Genomic DNA, 21,153 nt, shown 5'->3' with positions numbered 1-21,153 from the left:
AGAATAGGATTGTCGTCATACATTTCTTCAAAATCTGCACATTCAGCAAGCATGTGACGGCCCTCTTTGGTCCCTGTTCTGCCCCGATGTGTTTTAATATATCCTTAACTACAGGACAGGTGTGGGGTCTTTGAGGTGGTTTCCACTGTGAGCTTTATCATTGCAACAGCAATATTTTTCAACATCGCCCAATACAAAAATAAAATAAATAGCAATAATGTATTTATAACATATTGTATAATATCTGGGTAAGATATTACACATTTTAAAGCAAAAATATTTCTTTTCACTTCATTACACATTAATATTTAACCGCATATTCCTTTAACATATTGATGTAGAGACAGTCAGTATCCTGCAGCAGACAGCAGACGCACTTTGGAAACTTTGGTCTTAAGCTGTGTGTTTATGTCCCTGCATCTACCGAAACATGTTGCCAGGATTAACGTTTCTCTGCAATGCTTTTGGAAATTGTCCTTCTACGATTGTACTTGGTTCATTTTAACAGACTGCAATTATCAAAGGATTCCTCCATATGGCGATGATAAACAGCTCATGTGTGGACTCTTTTTATTATCTGTCCTGTACAAGAGTTAAATGAGTGTGTCTTATCTATAGAGATAAGTTTAAGCTACGAACAATCTTAAGAGTCTGGGTATTGTTACATGGGTTATTATAAGATAATATAACTACAACATAGTGCCTGACTCTCTGCTACCTAACAGCAGAGAAAGCTATCTCCTCTCTGGATCATGTAGACGCCAAAAGCAGCTACAGGAGCGTGATACTTTACTGGACTGGTTGGCTTTAGGAGGACAGGAGACAAGGGGGGGAGAGGGTTAACTCATAAAAATGGAACGATAACATCAAGACAAAAGAGATATTTTCTATTTGTTGTTCAGCTCTTGTCTTAGGCGGCAGCCCACTGCCGTGATGAGGGCAGCTCCTTTCCCACTGCCGTCCTCTGACAGCAGGAAGTTGACGTCACACTGAGGAGCCAGTTCCTTTACTGTCTGGTGCATGAACTTGGAGAAACTAGACAGAGACAACAGATTTGACAACATGTTAAACAGTGAAGTGATGAAGATTGTACCAAATAGGAAAAAAATTCAGTGAATGAGAGCAGCATGTTACATGTTTGACAAGTTAAACAAAACTTGCAGGTTCCAGAAAGCCAGTAAGACCTGTCTGAGCAAAGGGACGGACTTTTCTGGTTGTTAGCCTCGCATGAATGACATTTCCAGTGATGTTGGAATGATAGGATTAGACAATTTGTGAATGTCATGTAATAAAACTAACATGGCTTAAAAGACAGGAGGTGAAGTAATAGATTTAATTTAACCTCAGGTATCTCTCTCGTGTTGAGGAAACATCAACACATCCCATACATGGTTAGTTCATTAGTAAAGCGTCACTCAACAGGGACACTTATTTGTTGAGCTAAAATGACCTGCTGCTCATCACTGTTGTCCATAACTGGTTGAGCCTGCCTGTGTCTGTATTTACTCGTCGACTGCCGAGCAATTTCCACACCCAGGGATGAAAAATACAGTTGTCATGTAAATAAGGTAAACAAGTGTCTAAACAAGTCCTTCTGACAAGTCAAAGTACCACATAACAGAATGGCCTGGTCTCCTATCTCAGTTTCTGAGACTCTTAAGGGGACAGAGAATAGTTTTCTCTGCTTCTGATGAAATAACTCACTGTGGATGTAGTTTGTAGAGGGTCCCGTCCACCCCTACGGTGATGTTCAGATGCTCCAGTCCCCGGTTCTCTCTGATCTTATCGACCACAGCCGCCATTCCTGCCCCACACAGCTGAGCTGCACGACGTGACACTGCCCCACATACCTGTATAACAATGAAATTATCGTGACTGCAACACTTACCTGACTGTTGGTGTACGCAGTTTGCGAAGACAGAAAATATCATATCTCTTCACAAACATTGGAAATTAATCTTAACATGTCAGTTTCTGCTGACACTTGTATGGTCACATGTGTCTGCCTTTTTCACAAGACAAGCGTGATAACAATGTATTGTGAGGCTTGGATCCCTTCACAATGTTCACTGTCCACTATCTACACTCAGTTTACAGTTTATAAAGTACACCTAGCGAAAATATAATCAGTCTAATAAAACATGAATGCGATAAATCATACCTTCATAAATGATGTATTGTTCTTTTGTATTGAAACTATATTAGAAAGGTGTTGATTTAACTGTATATGGGCAGTTTATGGATAAGTATGTTACCAATAAACTGTCAAATGGGTGTTTATTCGCTTCATAATCCATTTAGGATGCAATACAGGTCATGTGTTTGTGATGATAACTTCAGACTGGATTAGATACTGCTTGAGTGCTATGTTTTAAAATTCTGAAAACATATTATAATATAGTTATGATTGATGTGCACGCATATGTATCTCACTGTACCTTACCTCTTTGACTATGATACTGTCTTCACAGGTGCTGTCAAGCCCTAAGTGTTGCAGGATGGACCTCACTTGCAGCAAAGCCAATCTGTCACTAGAGAAAGACAAAGATATAAAGACTGAGCCAACAGCAAAAGAGAAGTTTAACTTAATTCAAGGACAACTTTAAAAGGAACAGTGAATTAAGAAAAGATAATTAGTTGCAAATGCTGTTCTACAGAATGAGCTGTAATCTACTGGGACTTCTACAGCTTGGAGACAAAAGTCCAGATTACTTTTTGCCTTCTGGAGTAATCACAAACAAAGTGCTCAAAATTCTTACCTCTCTATCTGTGAGAGGTACTTTGTCTCAAAGATGCCTCTGGTCTTCAGTGTTTCAGAAATCTGTCCTCTGAACAGGAATCCTCTTTTGGTCATGTCTATTAGGATGTTTCGCACAATTTCGCCAAGATACATGCCGCTGCACATTTTCTCATATCTGTTAAAACAAGCGAGCACAAAACATGCACATGAATCCACAGATATTAGAAAGTGATTTATGAGTCAAGGATACAAAGGATTTCTGTCTTAATAACCATGGACGTGTGGGTGTGTATGTGTGTGTTTTGAACCTTTGTTTTCCAGGATTGAGGGAGAAGTCATCCACAGCGCGATCAAACTCTGTCCTAATATTGTCAAGACATCCATTGTCTCCGAAAGCGCCCCACTCCATGTTGACACACATCTGGCCCTCATCTCCGTCTATCATCTCAATGTTCCTCATCTCCTCCATGTAACATGCATTGCTGCCAGTGCCTATAATCAGACAGAAACCTTAGATGCACAGCAAGCTAAATATTTATAAAAAAAAATTGAATATAAGGGAAACTAACCAGCAATGAGTCCAATCTCACAGGTGGGTTCTTCGTAGGCACAGGTCATCATGGTTCCCACTGTGTCGTTCACTACGGCCACAACATCCAGTTCAAATTCCTAAAGAAGTAACACATAATATGACGCAATTCCACAGTCCACACATGTTTAACTGAATGATGCGGCTGCTCGTAGCATACCTCTCTCCTCTTAATGGCATCCCTCAACAGACCCACCACGTCTTCTCCTTCACAGTCTGTCGCCTTGAAGCCCTTGGTCCAGGTCACCAGGATGCCCTACACACACACACACACGCACACGCACACACACACACGTTTAAATTCAATTTTAAATTAAAGATGAACATTTTTGCATAGGGTACAAGGATGTCGTGGTCTGCTCAGGGCTCATAAAACTCTACATTTGGGCTCACTCATGAAACACAGTGTTGCTAAAAAACTTGAACACAAAACAGTGTTTTGGATTTTCCTCTTGGCAATATGAGTGTTTATCAGTGGACCCATTTTGCAGATGCAGCTAATTTAAGATTCCCAGGGAAGAAAGAGGCAGTTCAGCGTCTCAGAGAGGAAAGAAGAGCTGTACACTCACAGCATCCAGGCTGGTCTGTCGGCAGGGGAACGAGAAGGTGAAGCCCAGAGGAAGACGAGTGTTCTTCATCCCCATGTAGTCCAGGAAGTCACTGATACACTGCACAATGTGATCAAACAACTGGAAGAAGAAAGATATGACAATATATGAAACCACAGTATTCATTTATTTTAAATATTTCTGCTCCATTTTGAGTTTCCAGCAATTATTATTTTACTGATAAACTCTAATACTGATTACTTGCCAGATTAATCAGATCAGAGCTCTCTTTCAAAGGTTTCAATCAATTCAAGTCCCTTATTGAATCAATTAAAGTTAACACTATTCATTCCAGGCAAGAAGACACTTTATAATAACCCAAATTGATTTGCAACAACCTCTAACAAAGATGCAGGAGAGAACCATGAACAAGAACATTACCCGACTAAGCTGCAGTTGATTTTGTAGCGTGATCAAGGTTTAGGACTTTGGACTTAAATATGATAATTTATCATATTCTAATGGCATCATATTGCGATGAAATCATATATCGATATATATTCTAATACAATTAAAAAATGATTAAAACAAGCAAACAAACACTTACTCAAATGTATTAATAAAATATTAATACAAGGGGAAATACTGACTACTTTTCAAGTATTAATTCACACAATGTAAAGAAATAAATAAAATACAGATTACCATGAGGTTATTTTATACAGACTATTCATTTATCTAAGGCATTACCAGAACACATGCTATATTTTGAGATATTGTTATGGATATTTTGGCCATATAAGCCAGCCCTCAGGTTGGGCTACCTTAAGAGAAACACATGCAGGAGTGAGATGAGGATGAAAAGGCCAAAGGTGACAGACAGGATTAGACTCAGATGGTGAACAAGTTCAAATCTAAGTTTCGACTCAGTGCTAATCTCGAAAAAGTCTTCCTCTAACGTATCGACCTTCTTCTTTGCGTCTATCTTATCCACTTACCACTAAGCGTCACAACCCTGAACTACGCTGATCTTTACAGGACCGACAAGCTAACAGGAGGTTAAGTTCAAAGTTTCTTACCCACCCCTCTGACGTTTGCCACAAAACATGGTCTGCGTTACTACTGTCCATTTAACACAGATTAACGGATGAAATGACTGACGGAGCTCACCTCCTCTCCTGTGCCCTGCATCACTTCGAGAGGAATGGAGTAGATCTTGTTGTGCATCTCCACTGTTCTCCTCTTGCCAGAGCGAATCTTGACCAGAAGAACTCTGAAGTTGGTTCCTCCCAAATCCAAAGCCAGGAAATCGCCATGTTCTAAAAAACGAAGCAGGCAGACAAATGGATAAATAAATTAAACAGAAACCAGAGATATGTCTCAGGATGTCAATTTAAAAATCTAAATTCTTGTCTGCATTTTGGAGAAGAATTTTTTTAATAACTTTCAATGGCATTCCTTGCTTAGTTTGTTTGTTCACTCACTCGGATGTTACTATTGTTGGCCATGTTTGTATTCTAATAAAAACTAAATAGAAAGCTCAGGTTTTGAATTGGGCCAATAGTTTGTATGTATGAATGAATGTATGTATGTATATGTATCTGGATGTGTGTGCGTGTGTCACCTGAGCCATCAGGAGTGCTGTTTACAAAAGTTGGCAGCATTTTGACAGTAGCTGCTTCCTGAGTGCTCTTTGAAAGGCCATTTTGGATCTCTATCCTCATTCTCTTCTTTACCTGGAGGAATTTAGGAATATCTTCAATAGTAATGCAACACACAGTGAATGGTGCCCACAAACAAACACATACAAATACAAACACTACTTAATCTCCCTGTCCTCACCTCCAGCAGTTGTTCTGTCGTCAGGCGGAATTCAGACAACGTTTGTGTAATTTCTCGTGAGTGTTCAGCGAGTCGGTAGGCCACGGCTGTCACCATCGCTGCTCCTTTTCCACTGCCGCTCTCTGACAGGAGGAATCGAATATCAGCATCTGGGACTAAACGACGGACTGTCTTATGAAGACGCCGTGCATATCTGAAATACATTAAAGAGAGTTAAATCAGGAGAGAACATTTGATCAGAAATGGTGAAAATATTTCCAAACACAAACGCAAATAACAAGTCAAACATCAAAATAGCAGTACATCATAAATGTAAATATCTTTATTCTTAATTTTACTTACTGTGGGTGCATCTTGTATAGTGAGCCATCGATCCCTACAGTGGTTCGGAGACGCGCCACGTTTTTGTTCTCCTTTAGCCTCAGCAGGATGCCTGCCAGCGCGGCAGCTATCAGGTTGGCAGAGCGGAAAGACACAATGGCACAAACCTGAGGGAGAGAAACCCATCAAGCAGCACATCCAAACTTAATAATCTGCAGGATAAGATAAACTAGCTTATTTTATTCAACCCCTTTTCAGATATTACAACATATATCTCCTATGTTGACAAAATATATGGCAGAATAAATTTACATTGTCATGGTTGCGATTAGAGGAATCTCAATTTAAAAAATGCAGAAATACACAAATACTGTTAAAAATGAATTTAATTCGGTCTTAAATGGGCATCTCTGGAAAGAGGGATTCACAAGATTCAAATGCTATTCCAGCAACAATACACACATGCTGCACAGCGATGCAGTCGTCATTTGAGGGATCCAATCCAAGTCGGATTAAAGTCTCTCTGGCCCTGCTCAACCCCTCCTTACTCCTAAACAAGAAAGAAAAAGAAGCAATGATGGGCTGGTACATAACGTTTTGTCATGTAGTTTTATCTAATCTGCTCAGTTGAGAAGATGCATGTTATTTATGCCTGGAGTGGGACTCACTTCTCTATGGCTGAGATGTGTTTGGTCTCCAACTTCCCCTTAGTGAGAAGCTCGGGGGTGATCTTTCCCTCGAACAGCATGCCTTCTCTGGCCATCTTCACCAGGATGAGACGAACCAGCTCCCCCATGTACATACCACTGACCATCTTTTCAAATCTACATCGTGAAAGATAAAATGAGAGGTGGGTGAAACAAACTCCAAAAAAACGTCTTGTTAAATATTCAGAGTTTTGAATTATTGTCACTTTAATCTTATTACCAAATAATTACTGTTCTCTAATAATTAAAGATGCCACCAGATGAGTTTTTAGCAACTGAACCTTTTCTGCCTATCGCCATTTCTGAAAAATAATTGAATATGCTTATTTTAAGATGCTGCAACTCTCATGGTGAAACTGAACAGACTTTGGCTCCAAAGGGGGAAAAGAGGAGAGCAGAGAGCCAACAAAGGTCACCGCTTTTAACTCGGCTAGTCGTATCAAGAAAGTGCAGGACTTCTGTGATGGGGTCGTTCTACTTACTGAGGATAATGATTTGATACATTTTACAGCCCATATTTAAAGGAGAAATTGTATAGTTATCCGTAGCAGTGATCAAATGTACGTTAGCACTGAATGAGTATTATTGTGTTTATGTTTACATGTGTATCTTTAGTCTCTTGGAGAACAAAACACTGATGGAAAATGGTACATGGATGGCATTAATATAGCGCTCAACACAGGCCAGTCTTTACCCATTCACACACACATTCATAGACTGGTGGCTGCCATACAGACACGCTCATCCGGAGCAATACATATGTACATGCAGGAATATGGGGTTCAGTATCGTGCTGAGGGATATTTTGACATCTCAACCTGCAGGGACCACGGATCAAAACCCCCGACCTTCCTCGTGGACAACCGCTCTACCTCCTTGGGCATGTCCTGTTTTTGGTAACCCTTAAAATCCCATGTGGCCCCAGCAGTGGAAACAGCTGATTGAGTTACTGACAGCTAATCCTCTGCCGGTTCTGTGGTTCCGCGGCTTAAAAAGATGAACATGAACAAAACGGGATTAAAAACTGTCAACGCAATAGTTTTGGTTTGACATACAGCTGTTGGCCGGGGTTGAGAGAGCCTCGGTCTATCTCTCTGTCAAACTCTGTCCTGATGTCCTCCAGCCTGCCGTCGTCTCCGAAGGCTCCCCACTCAGTGTTCACACACATCCTGCCCTCGTCTCCCTCCACCAGGTCGATGTGACGCAGCTCCTCCATGTAGCACGCATTGGTGCCCGTACCTAATCAAAGAGAAATACAAACATCGCGACAGTTTAATCTCATTTATATTCTTCTTCTCAGATTGGAATATTGAAGTCCATTTTACTTGAACAATGCCAAATATACTCTTGTCTATTGGACATTGCACGTTGTTGTAGTACCGATGATAATGCCAATTTCACAGCGTTGGTCATCGAAACCACAGGTCATCATCGTTCCCACAGTGTCGTTCACTACTGCCATGATGTCAGCCTCATAGTCCTGAAACAAATTAAAGCAGACACACGTTTGCTGTCGTCTGAGCCTTTCTGCATCCCAGTTTGAAGCAAACTAAATGTTGAAGTTGATAACTTCGTCAACTGAGACAACTCACTCCTCGCTTCTTAATAGCTTTGTTGAGCAGTTTGACAACATCCATTCCCTCCACTCCCCCGGCCTTAAAACGCTTTGTCCAGGTGATCAGAAAGCCCTGAAAACCACAGAGAGAAAGAGAGAGAAGTGAGAAAAGGGAAAGAGACAGATATGAAACTTAACAGAAACTTGATTTTGTTGGTCAGAGCCTAGAACACACACTATAGTGGATCAGGTCTCCAATACAACTGGTAATCGTCACATATATAACTAAAAGATACAAAATGATAATAATACATGGAAAGTGTCGTGCGTCACTACATTTTTACTATTATTTGTTTCACCTCATCTAGTTTAGTCTGCTGGCAGGGGAAGGAGAAGGTAAACCCGACCGGGAGCTTCTTGTCTTTGATGCTGTGTTTTTCCATGAAGTCCCCGAGACACTCTGCGACATGGTCGAACAGCTGGAACACGGGTGGAGAGCGGAGAGATTATCTCAGGTTGAGCTGAAGTGTGTGTGTGTGTGTGTGTGTGTGTGTGTGTGTGTGTATGTGTTTGTGAGTGAGTGAGTGAGTCAGTATGAACCTACTCTTGTTCCGCTGCCGTGAATGATGTCTTCTGGTGTGTCATAGATCTGACTCTCCATCTGAACGGTTTGTTTCTTCTCATGGCTCACTCGGACTCTGAGGATCCTGAAGTTGCTGCCGCCCAAATCCAACGCAATGAAGTCTCCCTTCTCTGTCAAGTCAGAAAACGTGGGAAAATGAGGGAGATACAAGAAGAGGAAAGATAGAGTGTGTGTGTGTGTAATAAATGTAATTGTGCAGTCAGGAACATAACAAAGAGTTGACATTCGCTTAAGAACACACATTTAACTGCAACGGCCAGAGACTGGAAGACGTGCATTATTAGTACGTCTCCCTCCTGTTAGCTTGGCAAACAAATCAAGCTCTCACTATTACTTTACATTAACCTCAGACAATGTATGGTCTATCAGCAACATGGGGAAGAAGCAATGTATGGAAAGATAAAGTTGTTTCAGAAGTTATGTCTTTGCGATGAAGCTGCCACCGATCAACTCGTACAAATAGAATATAGAAGAGCGTAAGTAAATACAAAGGAACGACGGTTTGCAGTGTATGTGTTTTTATATGCATACATTTTGTGTTTGTCTTTCTATGCAGTGTGTATACTGTAGGTTTGCTAAAATCTAGCTGAAAATAGTAATAATTTTAAAGATTAACTAAAAATGTAGTGTAATCTTTTGGTTTATTATTTATACTTATTCTTAGTTTTATATATATTTTACTGTACAGCCTTTTAATGTTGATCATTCTTGGTGTTGCTGCAGAGTTCAGAGAAGAGCCCATTTATTTGTATATGAACTCATTTACAAGTAAACATTACTCTAAACATGATTTTCTAAAATTGTTGGGAAGCATTTTGTAAAAATGTAGAAATGCCACAGTATGTTGAATCTGAGAAAAGGTTCTAATAGTATCAGACACATTTCAACCTAAACCAGTGTTGTTTTCACATAACGTGTCCCACAACTTTTTGTGGGGATCAGAATGCAAGGTCAGGTCAGTGGTGCAGACTGACTGATAGTGTATCTGAAAGGAACGTAAATGCAACAGAGGTCAGTCGGCAAAAAAGAATCATGGATTCAAATAATTGGGTTGAATTCTTTGCTTCCAATTTTAAATAATCTTCTGCTGAGGAAGGAGCAGTCAGAACGGAGCAATGGAATAACACTGTCATCGCTATTTTCCATGTGTGTGTTCTCACATTGTGGCCGAAAGTAGATATAGGTTTTCTTTTGTGCCGATCCTTGTTTGGAGCTTCGCCTCCATCATTATTTATCCTACTAAGAGATAATACAATCTGTACCTCAGTCTAAGTCGACGAACACTTTCTTCCCAAAGTACAAGAAATTAACCAATTCCTTTGAATTACAAGTGCACAACGCCTGCAGTAAATCAGGATTAGACAGCGTGCAGCAGTCAATTACATAATAGGCTCGTTCGAGATGAGCTGCTTCTTGTTTGGAAAGTGGGCGAGAGCAGACGGCAGCAGCCTGGGGTGTTAAAATAAATGCAGTCAAGATGGACAGTTTTTAGCTCCCTTCAAAAAAAGCCAAAGAAAATGTTACATCCCGCTAGCTCTGACTTAAATTGTAAATTGCAGACCTCATTGGGATGTATTCATATGTTGGAAATGTGTGCGTATCTGGCAGTGTGTTGTTATTTTATTGTCCGTCTGTGAAACAATTTGCTGCTCGTTTTGATATGCGTGATATGAATAAGCTTTATTATAGTCAATCACACAAGATATGAATCTTGTGTGATTGATATTTTATATTTCTGTTGACTTTCACTTCACTACATTTTGCCAAGAAAACTGATACTTTTACTCCCATACATTTTCCCTGAAACCTTTGTTACTCGTTACAAAATACAATGTATCTTTAGAAAAGAAACAAATCATGAGACCGACATCAGGTACTGTGGTGGAACACAGACTCCACCGAGCAGGTTTGGAGGATCACAATATTATGCAGTTGCCCTCTACATCCCCGAGTCCAGCGGTCCCAAACCTGTTGTACGCCACGGACCGGTTACGTGACAATATTTTCACAAACCAGGTCCCATCTCGGGGAGACGGGAGACAATGACACCCAACGTGTGTTCTTTATGTCCAGTCTACTCCGCAACGTAAACCTTCTTGTCCTGTCTACACCTTAACTTCCGCTTCACAAAGACGGAAGCAGGGTTTCAATGTTATTTTGGCGATCTCGGGATACTCTGCCTTGATTTTAATCCCGAACACCGGCAGAGATGAAACTGACTTGTAAGTTTAATTTTTTGGGGAACGTATCACGTTCAATCGGAGCCTCTTGAAATGTGTCAAGACGCACAGACGGATGTATTTGGTCATTTTTTCAAAATAAAACCTTTCCTTATTAATTAACAGCATTTACTTGTACTTTTACATTTTATATCAGAAAGATACTTTTGATACTTAATTACAAAACATATTAGATACTTTAAGACTTTTACTAAAGTAGTATTCTAATAGGTGACTTTTACTTTCACTTAAGTCATTTTTCAGGAAGGTATATTTTCTTTTACTCAAGTATGGCTTTTGGGTACTTTATACACCGCTGGATAAATGCTTGACTGGATGGAGTTTAGATAATCCAACCACGGTTAATAAGCTGGGTTTGAGGTTTGGCCTACTAACCTGAGCCATCAGGAATTGACTGCACAAAGGTTGGCAGCATTTTCAACACAGCCGTGGGGTTTGTGTCACGGCCCAGTCCTTTGACCAGCTCCCTCCGAAACCGCTGTGTGATTTCCTTTAACGTCTCATCAGAGAAACGCATGGAGTACAGGTACTTATCGATCTGAAAATAAACATCAGACAAAATATTAGTGCCATTAATTTTCCTAATCTTAAAAAAAATCCTTCGAAAACTGTAACCACAGCAATACTACAATTGAGATAAATTGATACACACACACATGACTATTCCTTTGGTAATCACAGTCTTTATTATCTGTAACCATGATGACGCAGAAAATACAGTAACTACCCATCCATAATGTTGTTATTCATCCATGACGTTAATCCATTTCCTGAACTAATTCATCCCAGCTCTGCTTAACCCAGAGATAAATCAGAGCCACAAAACAACACAACTTTGTTTATATTGCTGTAGTGCAATGAAACTCTGGGCAGTTATATGATTCATACTGTGGTCATACTGCACAGTCAATATCTAATGAAAAGCACAGCTTCATCAGTGTGACACACAGCGAGTCCAGGAAGAACAGGAGACTCCGTGCTCGGTGCCGATATCAAGGCCTTCCTTGTGACTTTATTACGGGTACGACAATGATGAGGGCAAGAGGGACCAAACAGGTGTGCCCTAAAGTTGTTATCAGCAGTTCTTGCACATACTGCATATCTTGCGCCCTCTGTAAACCGTCTGGCCTTTCAGGAACAGGATGTTAAACAATTCTGGTGAAATCCATTGTTGCATCACACTATAATGAAGCAAATAACTACTTTAGTAGTGTTACGCACAAATAGTTCCTGGTGGAGTGAACGTTAACTCATAACTGTATTATAATCAGTTTCTTAAAAATGATAAGCAGAATATGTGAGATATATTAAATAGTTGACACAAACATGCTCGTGTGAATGATTAATCACATACGAACAATGTTTGTATGCATCTGTCTCAACCATCTGATAATTTATCAGTATTACTCATTGTAGCGGACATCAAATATGAATGTTATAACTTCCTGTTTTAGAAATCACACATTAATGTCCTAAACTGGTTTCCTAGCTTTGGTCTTTGGTAACTGGTTCAGGACAATGCCAGTTTGCGTGTGAGTGTACTTAACATCTGTTGACCATAGAAATAGATTGCATTAAGTAAATGTGTGCCAACACTAAAGATAAAAACAGTGTTTTTGAATCAGCAGATTTCCTTGAGCATGAAATTATATTTGGATTTTTATTTCAGAAAATAAACAGATAAAGGCAATCAATGAAATATACTCCGGTTTTGATACGGACCCATGTGTTTTCTGCCATTGTAAAGGGTAGATTTAACTTTCGTCATACATGTAGAGGATTTAACATGAAGACAGACATTATTGGTCTGCTGTTTAACCATGCAGTCAGGTTTAAATAGTATAAACAAGTTGTGGGCCAACATGTATAAAGAGGAACATACATGTGAACCGCACTGTCCAACTGCTAATGTGTTACATTCCCTATATTCTGGCTAAATGTGGAGTCTGCCTCTGGGATGAAAGCTCATTAGTACATACTCTTGTCACGCAGGAGCCTACAGTTGACTAAATGTTACCTCTCACCTTGATAAAGTCAGTAAACAACATTGTAAATCTGCTGGACGGGCCCACAACAAACCCTGAATTGAGGTTGAATTGGTGGTTTGAAGAGATATTTGACAAGCACTGACATGTTGGTGCTTAACGCCTCACTCTCATGACACAACATGCATCTGTTATTTCCTTAGCTCCATAAACGCACTCAAACAGTCTACCTCTCTCTTTCTTTCGCAATGTAGACAAATACAGCACCTTCTACCTGTCACTACCACCAAATGCGTTCAGAATGGGATCCTATTTAGGAGAAGTATTGAGATGACAATTGAGAGATTTTGGTATAAATTCACTCTTTGCAACATATAAGTATGTATAACAGCATATTGTATCTATTTTAAAAACTGCTTTGTTCTTGTTAAATACAGGATAAATACAGTTGATGAAGTTTTAAAGTATGCTGAGCTGTCCTTATGTGACACTGTGCCCTTATGGAAAGGCACCAAACCGGTTAACAATGCAAACACTGAGCCTGTCGCGTTTGTATCTGCAATTTTGCACGTGGCCTGTTTGACCGAGGTCAGCTGTCCAACCTGAGGAAATGAAAGCAGAGTATAATACGAGTTGGAGCTACTGCACTACAAATATCAGCAGTCTCTACATCAAACTTCTGATGGATGGGTTTTAGGTGATAAACATTTTTAATTTATGGCCAAATAAGGAATAAAGATCCACAGTAAATAAGAAAGCTCTGGCTTTTCTCCCAACTTTGCATTGTCCTGAACTGACCCACAATGACACCTCTGTTTATTTGTGATAATCAAATTGGATATGCATCCCTGTAATGTGAAATGGTTGCCAGTACAGGGATTCTATTGGCAATCAATACCCTAGTCTGCAGCTCTGCAGTACGTGTGGTCGAGTTCATCCAGCCTTTGTTTATTTTATTTTTTTATTTGTATTTTTTCTTGCATGTTTTAATGTTTTCTTCACTGTTTTTAAATCTGCTTTTAATGGTTTTATGTGAAGCACTTTGAATCGTCTTGTTGCTGAAATGTGCTTTACAAATAAACTTGCCTTGCTTTTATTATACTTGCTTTTTTGCATTTTGCATACTTAGAATTTAGGAAATCTTTCCCATCATTATGTTTCATCACACATGGTGACACACTGCTTTCACACATCAATGTCTGTTAATGAGAGCTGCTACATGTGTGAAAACTTGCATGAAGCCTTTTATGTCTCCAGAAGGAACTGTGAGAAATCTGATCAATGTGGCTGGAAACTACAAGATTGACAATAAAAAGAAACTTGGAGTTAGAAAGCTGTAGCCAACTCTTCCTCACGTTTCAGGCGAGAGGCTAGCGGCTAGCAGCACAACACACAATCTCCAACCGAACTGTCTGCAGTTAAAGTTGTGGGTGATGTAAGCACAATATTTTGACAAGAAGAAACAATACATGATATAAAAAAACACGACAACTCATTCATTTTGATTGCATTCGAACGGCTTATGATGTTGGAAACTCTATGTTAAATTCTGAATGTCTTCTTAATCAGCTAATTGAATGAGAATGCATGTTTAGTTAGTCTACTTAAATTACAAAGTGGTACTAGCCGCCCAGGGGGGCTGGGTTTCAAAGGAGCAGATTAAAAGCAGGCATTGTCCACAATTCTCCACGTTGAACAACAAGAAAACCACTGAACTCTGACTCAATTCTTGCTGCAGTATTTTGAAAAAAATGCATCTATGACTCAGCACTCTGCAGCCAAAAACCATGCATAAGCGTTTTATTATAGCAGAGCATCATCTGTTCTCACAGCTTGGATCTCTGCTGTGGATTTTTAAACATTACATGAAAACAGAAACTTCTGTGTGCATGTATGATTCATGTTCATCAGATTTGAGTTGTTGTTTTTTTACCGAAATAGGAGCTTCCACTTTTTTTCATTAATGTTGAGAAAAATGACATTTCTTGATAAGGTGACAAAAAGCCTCTGTGTTGTGCGAGTCTGTACACATGAATCTGTAAAAGCCATGTTTTTCCCTCAACACACCTGACAAGTTTTTCTGACTCCGCCTGAAGATAAGATTACACACTCTTTTTTTCTTTTTCCTTTCTTTTCTGTTTGCATTCCTCTTTTCAACAATGCCTTGCTCTCCTCGTCACTGTGAGGTGGTTTAAGGATGGACTGAAACCTGACTCCATTGTGTACGTACGTGTGCACGATGTTGTGCACACAGCATTGCCATGTGGAAAAATACCGTCCTCTACACTGCCCTCTCGTGCACTTTTCTGTCACTCGCTCGCACACACACACACACACACAGTATCAAAGAGTACAGTCAAGGACACTGCAGTGGATTGAGTGAAGTGGGGACACACTCAGATAATTGCAGCTACACACAGTTTGTCTTAGTGAATTGTTTATGTGTAAACTTTCCCTTGTGGTTGCTTAAATGTGTGTATGTTTCACAATCTCCCCATTAGAGAAGTTGATGTCGATGTTCACACAGAGAGGCAGGCTGATACATTTAATTTGAAAAGCTACACGATAGCTACACACCTGGCACACTTTGTGTGTGTGTGTGTGTGTGTGTGTGTGTGTGTGTGTGTGTGTGTGTGTGTGTGTGTGTGTGTGTGTGTGTGTGTGTGTGTGTGTGTGTGTAAGCCTTCCTCCTGTCATCTATGATCACATGGTTCAAAGCTGGCCTATTTTAGGGAGGCAGTGAGAGGAAGAGAGCATGAGTAAAAAGGGAGGGAGGTGTGTTGCATTGCATCAGATCCTGGTTGCTGAAAAATGTCTTTTAATTCACAGATTTAAATTCAGCACATCTGGGCATCACAACTTTGTGAATACAGATTCAACCAGACTGGTAAAAGTGGCTACAGTCCGAAAGGGACATGAAGAAAGGAGGCTGTGAACTCTTTTCTTTGAAACCGTGAAAAAAAACAGCGTATGATGCAGAATCTACAGTTGATGATGTGTGACATCATCAGGGAGCGACCTTAAAGGGACCCTGCACTTGTGGAGACATGGCCTTGGACGAAATACAAATTTAAACACAATGTGATATTACAACTAGTGAAGGGAAATATCTTAACAAGGACAAACAAGAGGACAAAAAATGGGTCTGACAGTATTTTAATTTTCTCTATCTCAGTTATACTTCATGGGACAACTTCATGGGCTGTGTTTGTTACACACCTCCACACCCCCACATCCCTCCCCCCCACACCTCCTCGACACACACCCCCACACTCAGCTGAGAGGTTATGAAAGACACACATTCATGGCGCTCTACTCGTGTCCCTCTTCTCCTCTTTCACCTTGAACTTTTTTTTTAAATTATTCAAACCTACTTTAACTTACCGAAAGAAGCCACAAAAATCAACTTTAGGGACTTTTTTTTTCCCTCATTTGTACTCAGATCGATCTTTTCTCTTTCTTTTAGGGTAAACACATAAGTTCAAGTATATCATTTTAACCAGAACATAAAAACAAACTTTGTGACCCCTAAAATAACTTTTACCACTCTTGTAAATGTATACCGTCTATTCTCTCGGCTCATCCCTTTTTTCCTCATTGCCTCTATCTTCATTATACCTCCCAGACACATGCCAGCAACTACCTGTGAGTCATGTCTCATTACACATCCCATGACACAAACACACCCGTGCAGTTTGACACGTCTCACTGAGGCAGATCATTCCAATCTTACAATATAAACTCATTGTGAAATGACCACAGCGCCTCATCCCCAGAATGCTCTACGTTTTATTCACTTCCTTGGAGACATGCACCACATAAAGACTTCCTGGTGTGACCTGCACTGCAAAACTCTAATCTTTCAGCAAAGTTATGATGATGACAGTATGAGTAAACTCAATGACCTCTACAGACACATGCTCTGCTCTCTTCTCAGCCTCATCTTTTTCTCCCTATCAGTCTTTCTCGTACATACATGATTTAAAGAAATGGAGCCAGAAGAACCAGAAAGCACTCACCTTTTTAACCTGATCATCTTTGAGTTCAGTGAAGTAATAGGCTAGTAGCTGGGCCGCAATCATCCTGGTCCTATCGCTCTCTCACACACGCATGCAGACTCACTCAAACACACACTTCCTCGCTGTCTGTCACACACACGGCGACCTACAGTTAGATGGGCAAAAATCCTTAAAATCAAAGGTAAAACAAAGAAACTGAAGTTCTGCTCTGACTTGAGATTGTGCATACAATCTGTTACGCGTCGTGATACAAATATCCTGAGTACAATCCGGTTTAAAATAGACAGAGCTTCTTCATGCGGCTAAGGCTCTTCTTCTTTCTCTGAGCATGTGAGTGCAGCCAGGAAGCATGAGTGAGACAGCAAGTTTAGCTGCAGGATGAAGAGCGAGAACGAGAGAGAGAGAGGGAGAGAGAGAGAAACTGGGCGGGCCAGAACATGAGCTCTGCTCACTATCTCTGAGCTCATTGGTTACAGAGTGCGCGTGGCCGGTTCTGTGATTGGCTGGTGACGCCTCTGAGGCAAACTGGTGGAGCGGAAGAAAGAAACAGAAAGGGATTGCTTACATTGGGAGGGGAGGGACAGAGAGAGAAAGAGGGAAGGAAGTAAGATGAGAATTTGGGGTTTTACTGTTTTAAGGAAGTGATAAAGTTACAGCCCTCCTGCGTGTGTCGCTAAGTAAATGACTCACACAGTCATCAACACTTTATAGCTTTTCTCTGTAGTGTCATTCTGCTGAGAAGAGGAGGGGGAGTATGGAGCTAAATCAAGAACAATAGTTTTTGGGAAAAAATATTTGAACCTACAAAACAAGATTCGAAAAAAACCCCGATTGATTCAGTCTGCTACTGAAAAATAAAAACATATTTTATTCATTTTTTATTCTGTAATTCAGGGCGAAAAAAAAGTCCTCGCTTACTCCCTCCACCATCCACAGAGTAAATCCATCAGACAAACACTTTCTCTGGTCCAGACATGACGTCATTATTACAGCAACAGCTGGCTGTTGTCTGGCCTGTCCAGAGAACAACAACAGACAGAGATGAGCTTTAATCCTTAATACACTTTGTATGTCGGATGTGGAGTCAATTCATCTTAATGCCTTATCTAAAGGGCAGCAGTACGTCAAAATGAGAACCTGGACAAAGCCAATCCTTGCTCTGTGTGTATGTGTAATTAACTGACTTGGACTACTGTATTAGTTATGGAAAGAGAAAAAAAAGAGCTTTAAATAAAAGTAAGAATATTGTCAAATAAGCCATCATTTCTTTTAGGAGGCTTTTTTCAAAATGTGTTTTTGTCAAGTATTGAAGCAGCACTAACTGAATGTACATATTGTTCAAGTTTACCTGCCAATTGTGCTTTGCCTCCTACTCCTTTACTTCATCATCCATTTTCAGAGTATTTTTATAGCCTTCTTCTACAGATTTATTACATATAATAACAGCAGTGTTAGTCACTCCAAATTACTATATTATCTTTGAATAAATAAATCTTGATTAATTAAATTACCTTCATTGATAAAGGTTTCCCATGATCAAGTAGAGCCAGCGTCCAACAGTTGTCACCACAATGATGTTTTGGGGCGTTGTGGTGTCTCATTTTCTCACGGTCCACTCCATATAGAGGTTCAAATCTTTTTTTTTTTTAGTCTGAGCTCCCTGAAAACAAACTAATTTTTACAAAACAGAGTACAATCTCTTCAGAAAAGGACTTGCGTCCGACCTTTTGTGGATCCTGAAGAACCAGCCTCTCAACTTGTGACCATTTCTGTGTTTGTGTGGGCGTGCGTGTGTCAAAGGTCTTATTGTTTGCATACTGGGGAGACAGAGAGACAGACTCACATACACACAGAGTCGTAAACACATGCACACACAAACAAACAAAACAAAGTGAATGCATAATAAGCCTCACACACCTTGCTCCCTGAAGAATGCTCATTCAGGAAGAGTGAAAGATGCAGAGAGAATTTGAGGTTATTAGAAATAAAATAAAAGCTCAGATTAGTAAGCGATGTACAGTATTTGTGTACAGTTAACATGAGAGAAGAGGGAGTTCATATAGGACGAAAAGGGTGAAAAGAGATAGAAAGGGACATTAAAGGAGACAGAGTGACAGAACGCGCCACCTCCTGTGTCAGTCACTTCACTCTGCTGCGCTTCACAAATTGCAGATTCAGCAGCCCAGCTGTGTTTGCTGCATTGAAGCTGCAGAGTTAGTGCATGTGTGGTTTAACTGTGAAGTGACTAGGTCATTACTAGGACAGTAAGGGATTACCTTGCTGTGTGTGTGTGTATGTGTGTGTGTGTGTGTGTGTGTGTGTGTGTGTGTGTGTGTGTGTGTGTGTGTGTGTGTGTGTGTGTGTAGTAGCCCTTAACTGGTTGTAACATGTTAATCCCTGACAGATTAGCTACTGTTTCACTCCTGTAAGCACGCACCCTTGTTTAATACACTTCCTTCCTCCTTTCCATAATCACTTTTAATTTCTTTCCTTTCCTTCTTCATTGTTTTTTTTCGCGATGCATTAATTTCGCTTTGCATTATCGTCTGTATTCCTTACACACTTGCTGCTTTCTTCGGCCTTCATCTTTAACACATCATCTAATCTCTCATGAATGGATTATCATAAATACATTAATCGTTGCACTGATTATTGTATTGCATTGTATCCAGTATGCAGGTTGTTTTTTTTCAAATCAGTAATTGGAGATTATAACGCAACACAATACAAAACTAAGTGACTAGTGGTTCTAACCATTACATTCACAAAAACATTCTAAGTCCTCAGACTGAAAGTTTGTCAGCGATACTGAAAACACATCTTCAGTTGAAATGCTACATCACTTTTCTAAAACATTTCTCCATGTTTCTGTCTGTCCTGCTATTTCAACATATACCATGCGACAGATCAAATAAAGACACGATGGGCAAAGATCCAGTTAGACAGATAAAGCAGGCAGACAGTATAGCCAAAATGGCACCGATGCACAGTAAGACGGAGAGACAGACAGGCGATCACAAGGACAGAGAGTCGGTCCAGAATGACTGAACAGAGCGCTGGTTGTTTTGATGCTTTTGGGTAATGTGGTCAGCGGCATTCCAATCCTCCTTCCGCCCTTCATCAATACTGGAATAGTGCTGACTAACGCAGAGAGACACGCACGCACATGCACGCATGCACACACGCTTTACACACACACACACACACACACACGCACATTCTTTGTACAACATACACCACATTTTAAAAATTAAATTCAATGTGAATAAATCATCTGGTTCGAAGAACTGAAAAATGTATTAACCCAATTACTGCAGTTTAAAAATGGATATAAATCCTTCAGAGTAGATCAGATATCAGACGTGTGTGTGTGTGTGTGTCTCATCGAGGAAGAGACTGTTGAGCACTTCAGAGAATCACACCACTTGTACAGATCACATTTTGACAACTGAAGTTTATTATTGGTCTAATATTGTTACCATGGTAAACATTATGACAGCAGTTTATATTCCTTTATTAATCTCAGATAGTGCTAACCTTGAGTAGTTAGCAGGGTGTGGCTTTTTTATCTGAGTGTTCTCTTATACAACAAATAACGACAAATATGTGACTACACAAATGTGTAGTCACATATTTGGTTTAAAGTTTAGATGCGGTCCGTTGCTATTACAAAGCTCACAATAAAAACGACGGCTGTTTGAGGAACAAAGTTTTCTGGTTGACAAACTTTGTTGTGATTTTGTAAAAATCCATTCATTGTAATCCAAATATGAAGAACCACATTTGAATCGCTGGCAGCAGTGGCTTCCATTTTTTTCCCCATATGGCAGCACGAATGGCTGTTCTCATATGTGGAAAGCCTGTGAGGGCTCATGCAGTAAAAACCTCTGCATGTTTTATGCTCCTCAACTAAGGCTCCTTGCAGGTAAGTGAACAGAAGCTGTTGAGGAAAGTTTCTTTTCAG

General features: G+C 40.1%; 1 protein-coding gene across 1 annotated transcript; it reads right to left on the bottom strand.

The window, feature by feature from the left end:
- Window positions 1-866: 866 nt before the first annotated feature.
- Window positions 867-17,540, bottom strand: LOC137791883 (hexokinase-1-like). The gene is made up of 21 exons (XM_068587132.1): window positions 17,190-17,540; window positions 11,561-11,723; window positions 8,907-9,055; window positions 8,662-8,781; window positions 8,340-8,435; window positions 8,128-8,227; window positions 7,803-7,986; window positions 6,709-6,864; window positions 6,503-6,590; window positions 6,062-6,207; window positions 5,720-5,912; window positions 5,502-5,613; window positions 5,048-5,196; window positions 3,899-4,018; window positions 3,490-3,585; window positions 3,310-3,409; window positions 3,049-3,232; window positions 2,760-2,915; window positions 2,444-2,531; window positions 1,705-1,850; window positions 867-1,035 (listed from the first exon to the last, which is right to left on the bottom strand). The coding sequence occupies exons 1-21, from the start codon at window positions 17,250-17,252 to the stop codon at window positions 888-890; spliced, it is 2,757 nt and encodes a 918-aa protein (XP_068443233.1). The 5' UTR covers window positions 17,253-17,540; the 3' UTR covers window positions 867-887.
- Window positions 17,541-21,153: the final 3,613 nt, after the last annotated feature.

The sequence above is a fragment of the Clinocottus analis genome, unplaced genomic scaffold, assembly GCF_023055335.1.
Source record: "Clinocottus analis isolate CAN_PGR_092001 unplaced genomic scaffold, fCliAna1.0.p SCAF_1, whole genome shotgun sequence".
Classification (NCBI taxonomy): domain Eukaryota; kingdom Metazoa; phylum Chordata; class Actinopteri; order Perciformes; family Cottidae; genus Clinocottus; species Clinocottus analis.
This window is presented reverse-complemented; position numbering and strand designations above follow the sequence as displayed.

Coding starts and splice junctions, on each gene's coding strand:
- LOC137791883 (XM_068587132.1), bottom strand. CDS start 17,252: ATGATTGCGGCCCAGCTACTAGCCTATTACTTCACTGAACTCAAAGAT. Junction 5,614..5,719: donor CGACAGAACAACTGCTGGAG/GTGAGGACAGGG, acceptor AAATTCCTCCAG/GTAAAGAAGAGAATGAGGAT. Junction 5,197..5,501: donor CAGCACTCCTGATGGCTCAG/GTGACACACGCA, acceptor TTCGTTTTTTAG/AACATGGCGATTTCCTGGCT.